The 9,973-nt window shown below is 41.5% G+C and overlaps 1 protein-coding gene across 1 annotated transcript in view; it reads left to right on the top strand.

Moving 5' to 3' along the window:
* CFAP61 (cilia and flagella associated protein 61) overlaps positions 1-9,973 on the top strand; it is a 389,757-nt gene that overhangs the window by 374,255 nt on the left and 5,529 nt on the right. Inside the window, exon 26 of the mRNA XM_006163629.2 lies at positions 1,829-1,919. Within this exon, the coding sequence (XP_006163691.1) occupies positions 1,829-1,919 (91 nt within the window). The remainder of the gene's footprint in view (positions 1-1,828; positions 1,920-9,973) is intronic.

The following is a 9,973-nucleotide window of genomic DNA, read 5'->3' as shown; positions in this document are numbered from 1 at the left end:
TCTTGAGCACGCACGCACACATGCTCAGCGTGAATTTAAGCCACCGGGTCCGGGACTTGAACTGCAGTGGACTACATGGGAGTCCAGCGACATAGCCACCACTGCCAGCCATGCTGGTCCCAAGACAATGGCTTTTTTAAACATTGGCTATAGCCTTTGTTTTGATTATTTGTATGTTATTAAAAAAGTGTCAGCCAATTAAGTTATGCTTCTGTACTGGGGCACATTCAAATTACTGAGTGTAGTAGCGCTGCTGCTGCTCTCTTAGTTTAAAATGTATGACTTGGCATTTTAAAATACAAATTATGAAGTTATTTGTGGAGAAATTAAAGAAGTTGCACAATTGACTGAAAGAAAACATTTGGGGTAAGTTTAGTGGAGGAATTGGAATCTCCAAATGACTAACATTTTTCTAATTTTTTTTGGGGGGGGGGTGCACACACAACGCATTTAGTATGATTTTCAAGTCATCGGTTTCGGGATTTGAAGTGTGGTAGACCACGGGGCAGTCCGGCACCTTAGCCACTGCGCCACCTGTTGGCCCCATTCATAGCCCTGCTTTGTTTGTTTTTTTTGTTTTGTTTTTTTCTTTTTTTGGAGAGATTTTTTGCTATAGGGCGCGTGCGCTCGCCAGAAAGACAGAGAGAGAGACAGAGACACAGAAAGCGAGAAATCACCCCACGGGGGGATGGCCACGCTGCAATCCCTTCTCCTCCATTCTCCTCTCGGGATCTTGGGCACACACACACGCGCGTTCAGCGTGAGTTTAAGCCACCAGGTCCAGGACTGGAACTGCGGTCTACTACAACTCACATCTAGAGAAAGCCTCATAGTCAACCTGGCTGTGACCCTGAAGAAGTATCCCACTCCAAGACGCATAGCAGTAAACTAAAGTATGAGTTAAAATACCAATAAATGGGGGCCACTGGATGGTGGCCCCCCCTGTGTGGACTCCCACACAGTTGACCGTGGTTCAAATCCTGGACCCGGCAGCTTAAAACTCCCGCTAGATGCGTGTGCGTGTGTGTCCAGCATCCCAAGAGGAGACTGGAGGAGAAGGGATGATGGTGTGGCCACCCCCCCAACCAGGAGGTGATTTTTCGCTTTCTGTCTCTCTTCCTCTCTCAGTCTCTCTGGCAAGCACACGTGCCAGTAGCAAAAATCTCTCTCTCAAAAAAAAAAATATATATATACCAATGATGTTTTTGCATCAGTTTTTCAGGGTCACCTGTAAATTAAGTATGGCCATTTGTCCTCCATGTAAGAAAGCATTTATTCAGTCTTCAGTGAAAAGTTAGCAAATGCAAACACCCACAGAGTGGCACTCCTAAAAGAGATTCAATTAGGCATCGGCACAGCTGTGCGAGGACCGTGTTGCGACACTGAGGTGGCCTGTTTTTCTGGTCATTATTAATCCAGAAACCTTAATGATGAGCAACGCTTGTGTTATTGTCTACCCAAATTTAATTTGTTTATGCAGCAGTTCAGTTAATCCTACAATCTGTTTTTCGCAAACGAGGGCAGATAATGGAGACACCGTTCTTTACAAGTCTTCAGGCTTTTAAATTCTGATAAAATCAGGATTCTTCACTGGGTCTTGCCCCAGCTCTGAATTAAACCACTTTAAAAGTAATTATGGAACCTGGACTTACATCAGGAACATCCATTTAAAAAATTGATTGGCCAGCCTGCTCCATGAAGCATTTTATGAGCAAACGATTGCAATGGGGCCAGAGCTGTAATTTATAAAGGCAAAAAAGCAGGTAAATACTTTATTAGTGATAATGAGAGGGTTGCCGGCTAACTGAATCTCTGCTCTCCTCACTAGCTACTTCGAAGAGCCATGGTGTATGGCCCTCTTCCACGATCGGTTTATTGATCTGAGGAAAGAGTTACGCCAAATCTTAGCCTCCAAGGAGGTAAGAGTGATTAATGGGTATGTGGACTATTCCTTGCAAATTATAAGAAGTTGGTAGTTGTTGATCATTTGGGTTGCTCTCTACATTTCCATTTTATATTTTTACTTTTTAAACCAACTACATTTCATATATACAAACTATGAAATACATAAATGAAGATGGTGCTGTTTCAGGTTAAGTGATTTTACTTAAATCCCTCTAAGGGAGGCAAATTTCTTTTTCCTTTTTACATAATTTATTTTCTTTTTTAGAGATTTTTGCTATAGGGCATGTACGCTTCGCCAGAGACAGAAAGTGAAAAAATCACCCCCCCAGGGGGAATGGCCATACCACAATCCCATCTCCTCCAGTCCTCCTTGGGATTTGGGGCATGCACACACACATGCCTGCATGAGTTTCAAGACAACAGGTCCAGGACTCAAACCACAGTCGACCAGATGGGAGTCCAGCTCCTTAACTATTATGCCAGCCATCTGCTGGCCCCATACAAGTAAGTTATTTTAATTATCAGCTAACAGTGTTGGCTAAAAACTGGACATGAGTTGTACGTATTTAGTTGTCCTCAAGAATGAAATTGGCATTCTTTTAGTTTCTGTCCACCTTTCCCAGCCATTTGTCCATCCATTCATGTGTGCGTGCATGGATTGCTTTAAAGATGTATTGAGGGGACCAGCAGGTGGCATGGTGGCTAAGGCACTGGACACTCCCACATGGCTGACCATGGTTCAAGTCCCAAACCTGGCAACTTGCTTTCTCACTTTCCCTCTCTCTCTCTCTCTCTGTGTGTCTCTGGTCAAATGAAAATAAATGAAGGAATAAATAAAATTAAATAAAAATAATTCTAAAAAAAACTGTATTGAGATATCACCCAGAAGTCAGAACACACTCCTTTTATAACCAAAACTTCTTTCTCACAGTAATACAGAATTCATTTGATGTTAAATCACATATCCCATACTCAGCAAGAAGTTTAGCTGCAATATAAACAGGAAGATATTTGTGAAACTTTGAATTAAAAGAATTATTTCTTTAAATACCACAGCCCTTAGCAGAGCTGTAGAAAGCAAACATCTGTGCCCAGAGACTGGTTGAATTTTCATCCTAGACTCTGATTTGTACAGACAAGGGCAGTGGCGTGGGTTAGCTTCCTCACATTACTGTCTAAATGAGCAATTCCTGTGTCTCCCTTGTCATTTTCACGTTAGAGGACTCACAATCCTTGCTACACAACGAGCCAAGATTTGAATGTCCCTGCAAAATCTATGTACTGAGATTTGGTTGTGGGTCAGCCCAATAGCCCATTGGTTTCAGGAGCCAGATCCATGGCCCACCATGGTTTGAATCTGGCTCCAACAGCATGAAAAACACACTGGAGCATATGTGTATGTGGCTAAAATTCTAGGAAGGCGCACTGGAGAAGAAAGGACTGTAGTGAGACTACACTCCACTGTGGAATGCTTTCTCTCTTCCTCCCTCTCTCTGTGCCAAGCATATGCATCCTCTGGCAATAAGAAAGGAAGAAAGGAAGGGAAGGAGGAAAGATGTGGTTGTGACAGTATTAAGAGAGTGAAAACATGATCTGACTCTGATGCTGAAAGGTAGGACCATTAGGAGGAGATTGGGATTAAGGTCATTAGGGTGGGGCCTCCCTGCTTGACTTCTGGTAGGTTTTCAAGGGAAGGGATGAGACCAGAACAGAGACACATGCACGTGAGCCTCTCCTCCACTATACTGTGATGCAGACAAAAGATCCTCAGCAGATGCAGCCCCTGGACCTTGGACCTCCAAACCATGAGCTAGATAAACCTCTATTTTTATAAATTACCCAGACTCTTTGTTTAATCAAAACAGTTGACATTACAGACGAAGAAGCTGAAGCTTAGAGAATTTAAATAACCTGCTCTTGTGGTTTGGATAATAATTTTGTCCTCCGAAATCTTACATTTTGGAATGTGGTGTTCAGAGGTGGAGAAGCCTAGCAGGTGGTGATTGGATCATGGTGACATTGCTCTCAAGAGTAGATAAATGATGCCTCGGGAAACCCAGCGCATTCTAGCTGTCACGAGAAGTTAGTCCTCTTGAGAGGTGTTATAAAAGAAAGCTGCCCACAGCTTGCTCTCTGCAGTGCCCGCCTTCCTCTGTGCTTCTGTAGACCAAGTTGTAGGGCAGGCCTGATGCCAGGCCGATGCCTTCAGACTTTTCCGTTACCAGAATTAAGAGTCCATAAACCCCTCTTCTTGATTAAATCAGCCAGTCAGGATATTTCTGTTAGCAATGCAATAATGAATAAGACACTAGGCATAGGTCTTTCACTCCAAAGCTTGAACATAGCCACTGAGCTACAAGGGACCAGACTATATTGGTATCTTCTCCTCGTTTCTCCCCTTGTCAGTTTTACTCCTCAGGTCTAAGATGGGAAATATAAATAATTTATTAATCTGAAGTGGATTCAGATTGGGAAACATAGGTTTAAGGTTTAAGCCAAACTCACACGTCTTTATGAGCCACACAGGTAGGAGGCAGGCAGGTAAATGTAAATGAGGGATACAGAGAGCCACCAGTGGCTAAATACAAAGGTGAGACAGCTGCTAACGTCATTCGAATTGAAATGTATTTAAGAAGGCTTTAAAAGGATTCATGGGGCAAAAACTGGAACTAAATGAGTTTATTTCAGTGCAAAAACATTTTGAAATTCATGCATAATTTTTTGTAATATGCGTTTTGCATGAGTGTTTTGAAAAATTCTTCATATAAGTTTAAGAGGCTACATGTAAAACAAGTCCCCACAGTTCATCCAAGCACAACAAGCTGATCTGCTTAGGTTGAAATCAGAACCTTAGTGGTAAGCCTGGTCCTTACTGGGCTTGGTTTAACTCCTCACAATTCTCCCTTCCTCTCAAAATGGCATCTACAGTCTACAACTGCCCCTGTAGTAGAGATTCATTTGTTTTCTAGTTACTCCATCAGAATTCTGTGCCCAAATCTTTCTTGACCTCACAGTAGAGCTCCTCAGTTCATACTGTTCAAAAGCCCATGGATTTTATGTATCAAACTTAAAAGAAAAGCATTCTCTTCACCTTTCCAAGGAAACTACAAACCCAATGGCAACCATCACTCTTCATGGCATTCCCTGAGACACACCCAAACTTTCATGTGTGAATGACATTTGCCGTGATCAGTTTGCTGTGAATGAGCTCATTGTGGACAGCAGGCCCAGCATTCAACAAAAGCAGACACAGACATTTGCCAAAGACACAGTGAGGGTCCCTTAACCATTCTGGTGGGTTTTCTAGGTTTCCAGAAAGCAAGAAGAAGAAGGTATTAGAAACTGGAGTAAAGGCCATCCTCGTTACATAGTCATAAAGAATTTGACAGAGGGCAGAACTTAAAAGCAATGAACCAGGCTAGCTGGCAGAAAAAAATATCAAAACAATGAAGCCTTTAAAGTGCTGCATGGTTTATTTTGGCCACTTGCAGTAGAATAAGAAAGAAATGACTTAAAGACAGATTTTTATAATGAAAAGGGAAGCAAAGGACTGGCTCTATAACCCAGTGGTTAAGGGAACCAGATCCCACATGGCTGATTGCATAGTTTGAGTCCTGGACTTGGTGGTTTGAGAAATATGCTGGGTGCATGTGCATGCATGCCCTAGATCCCAACAAGATAGAAAAATTGAGGAAAAAGGATCGCAGCATGACCATTTGGGTTGCGTTCTCCCTCTCCCTCTTTCCATCTTTCTGTGTCTCTCTCTGGTGAGCACATGCACCCTCTGGTAAATTAAAAATTAAATAAATAAATAAAAGAGAAGCAGAGTGAAAAGATTTGGAAAATTTGTAGCCTAGTCCTATAAAGAGAGAAAAGTTGTGGTTAGGAGGGCAAATCAAAGGTGTTGCTAAAGAGATTACTATAAATTGAAGAAAACCAGGTGCTATTCATCGAGACAAAGGGAGAACGGCCCCAAAGACATCTCAAAAATCCTCAAGGTTGACCCTCACGTCACAGACCCAAAGAAGGACCTTGAGGCAAGTTTTCCAGAGAGGTACCTGCTGGGTTTTAGCAGTCACTGCTCAGGGCCACTGTGAGACTCTACTCCCCACCTCACAGCATAGTGCTCCTTAGCCACCCCAGCTATGGTTTAACCAAACCCACATGTGGCTCAACCCACCACTACATAAAGTATAGGCCTTAAACCTAGTCAGCACTGATGTGGGGATAATTCTATAGGCACGCATAATGCAAGCACTATGGAGTTATGGTGGCTTCAACCTAAGTTTCAAAGGATGACATAGGCAGCCTGGAGGTCCAGGCAGAGATTTGTTGCAGAAGCAGAGACCCCAGTAGAACAATGCCCAACAGAGCTCTAGGAGCAAGGCCACTGTAGGTAGTCACCACTAGGACTATGCATAATGAAAATGCAGGAGTGGAGCAGCCCCCCCAAACTCCAGGACTGTAGAGCCACCATGTGCAACTCCAGCCTAGAAAAGCTGTATGCACAAGACTACAATATATGAGAGCTGCTGGGTGGACTGAGTCCAGCAAAGCTCTAGGAGTAGGACTTCCTGAGGCCTTGCGGGGACCTGACTGCTGCTCCAATGTGTGCAGAGGGCAGAAAAAAATGTTTTTTTCTTTCTAGCTTTAAGATTTAATGGGAACCAGCAGTTAGCGAAATGGCTATGTTGCTGGATTCCCACATAGTCGACCGCGGTTCGCATCCCAGACCCGGTGGCTTAAAACTCATGCCAGGAGCATGTGTGTGCATGCCCAAGATCCCGAGAGGAGAATGGAGGAGAAGGGATTGCGGCATGACCATCCCCCCGGGGGGTGATTTCTCGCTTTCTGTCTCTATGTCTCTCTCTGTCTGTCTGGCGAGCGCATGCGCCCTATAGCAAAAAAACCTCTCCAAAAAAAATAGATTTAATGTTGGGGTCAGCAGGTGGTGTGGCGGCTAAGGTCCTGGATTCCCACATGGCTGTCTGCAGTTCAAGTCCAGACCTGTTGGCTTCAAAATCATGCTGGGCGTGTGTGCCCAAAAATTCTGAGAAGAGAATGGCGGAGAAATTATTATGACATGGCTATCCCCACGGGGGGTGGGGGGGGTAATTTCTCACTTTCCCTCTCTTTAGCTCTCTCTGGTAAGCATGCACACTGAATGGCAAAAAATCTAATAAATAAATAAATAAATAAATAAATAAATAAATAAATAAATAAATAAGATTTAATGTTTTTTTTCCCTACTGAATTTCAGACTTATTGGGACCCATTACCCATTTTTTTTTCTTGCCTACTTTTCCCTTTTGTAATAGAAATAACTACCCAATGCTTATTTCACTATTTTATTTTGGAAGTAGATACTTTTTTTATTTCCCAGACTCATAGTTAGAGGGAATTTACCTCAGGATGAATCGTGCTGAGTCTCAACCATACATGATTTAGATGAGACTCTGCACTTTGTACTTGGTCATTATAAGACATCTGCAACCCTTTAGTGAAAGTAAAGAGAGGAATATATTATATATCCATCAGCACTGCAGTTTAGCTGTGGCCGAAGCTGAATCACTGACTAAGGTGAAATTTTGTATAATCAGAATTATCCTACAAGATCAATTAAGAAAGATATGATAGCCATAAACATATTCTTAGCAAGAGAACCCAAAAACACATGAAGCAAAATTTGACAAAATTGAAGGAAGAAACAGATAGTTCTAAATTATAATGGAAGGTTTCAATGTCCCAGTTTCAATAATGGATAAAACAAGTAGCTAGAAGATCAACAGGGCAATAGAGGACTTGAACAGCAGTATAAACCACCTGGACCTAACAGTCATATACAGAATACGCCACTCAGCAACAGCGGAATGCACATTCTTCTCCAGTACATATGGGACACTCAGGACAGGCCATATATTAGGCCAGAAAACAAGTGTCAGCAAATCTTAAATGATTTCAGTAATACAAAGTATATTCTCTAACCACAATAAAATAAGCTTAAAATCAAAAACAGAAAACTGAAAACTTTTGAAAAATTAATTATTTATTTAAAAGTTTATGCTGGAGAGAGAAACAGAGACAGTGAGAAGGAAAGTGAGAAATCATCCCCCCCTGAGGGGATGACCATGCTGCAATTCCTTCTCCTCCATTCTCCTCCCGAGAGCTTGGGCATGCATGTGCACATGCCCGGTGTGATTTTCAAGCCATGTCTGGGACTCAAACTGCAGTTGGCCATGTGGGAGTCCAGCAACATAACCACTTTGCCATCTACTGGTCCCAATTTTGGAAATTAAATAACACATCCAAGGGACCAGCAGTTGGCGTAATGGCTATGTCACTGGATTCCCATGTAGTCGACCAGAGTTTGAGTCCCAGGACTGATGGCTTAAACTCATACCAAGCATGTGTGCATTGCATGCCTAAGATCCCAAGAGGAGAATGGAGGAGAAGGGACTCTGACGTGACCATTCCCCCCGGGAGGTGATTTCTTGCTTTCTGTGTCTCTTGTCTCTCTCTTTCTTTCTGGAGAGTGCATGCACCGTATAGCAAAAAAAATCCTCTAAAAAAAAAATAAATAACACACTCAAGCAATCAGAAGAGATATTAGAAATATTTAGAGATGAATGAAAACAAAAATACAACATACTAAAATTTGTGGGATACAGCAAAAGCAGTTTTCAGAGGTTTATAACCATAAATACATTTTTAGAAACGAAAGACTTAAAATCAATAACCTAATTTTATACCATATGGAACATAATAGTACCAAGCAGAATAAAATACTAAAAGAAAATCAAACTAAAACCCAAAGCCAGCAGAAAGAAGGAAATACTAAAGTTTAGAGCAGAGCTAAATGAAACAGAGAATAGAATGGAGGAAAATCAGTTAAGTCAGAAGTTGGTTCTTGGAAAAAATCAACAAAATTTAGTGAGGCCAATTAAGAGAAAAGACTTACATTATTAAAATAAGAAATGAAGGGCCAGTCCTATAGCCTGGTGGTTAAGGGAGTCAGATTATATGGCTGATCATCTGGTTTGGGTCCCAGCCCCAGTAGTTTGAAAAACATACTGGGCACATGTGCATACCTGGCCCCAAATCCCAACAGAATTGAGAAATGGAGAAGAGATTGTAGCATGTCCCCACCCATTGAGGAGACTGTTTCTCCCTCTCCTCTCTCTCTGGGGAAGCACACATGCCCTCTGGCAAATTAAAACCAAAAAAAAAAAAAATTAAATTGAAGTGGGGACATTACTACAATAGAAATAATAAAGGATTATAGGGGCCTAAGGGTGCTGGGGTCCCATATGGTTGACAGCAGTTCAAGTCTTGAACCTGGTGGCTTGCATTCTCACTTTCTCACTTTCTCTCTCTGTGTCCCTCTCTGGTTAAATTTAAAATAAATAAAGTTAAATAAAATAATTCTTTTAAAAAAGGATTATAACAATACTACGAATGACTGTATGCCAACCAACTAGATAACCTAGATGAAATGGACATAATCTTAGAAATTCACAAAATAAAAACTGACTTAAGAAGAAACAAAATCTCAGGACCGGCAAGTGGCGTGGTGGTTAAAGGCGCTGGACTCCCACATGGCCGACCACGGTTCAAGTCTCGGACCTGGTGACTTGCTTTCTCACTTCCTCTCTCTCTCTGTCTCTCTCTGATCAAACTGAAAAATAAAATTGATATTAATAATAAATAAAGTTAAATAAAATAATTCTTTTAAAAAAAGAATTCATTGTTAAAAAAAGAAAGAAAGAAGAAACAAAATCTCAACAGACCTATAATAATAATATAATAACTTGTGGTTTACAACTCACTTTCTCTCTCTGTGTCCCTCTCTGGTTAAATTTAAAATAAATAAAGTTAAATAAAATAATTCTTTTAAAAAAGGATTATAACAATACTACGAATGACTGTATGCCAACCAACTAGATAACCTAGATGAAATGGACATAATCTTAGAAATTCACAAAATAAAAACTGACTTAAGAAGAAACAAAATCTCAGGACCGGCAAGTGGCGTGGTGGTTAAAGGCGCTGGACTCCCACATGGCCGACC

Source organism: Tupaia chinensis, unplaced genomic scaffold, assembly GCF_000334495.1.
Source record: "Tupaia chinensis unplaced genomic scaffold, TupChi_1.0 Scaffold142716_1, whole genome shotgun sequence".
Lineage (NCBI taxonomy): Eukaryota > Metazoa > Chordata > Mammalia > Scandentia > Tupaiidae > Tupaia > Tupaia belangeri.
Note: the sequence above shows the minus strand (reverse complement) of the source record. Positions and strands in the feature narration are given on the sequence as shown.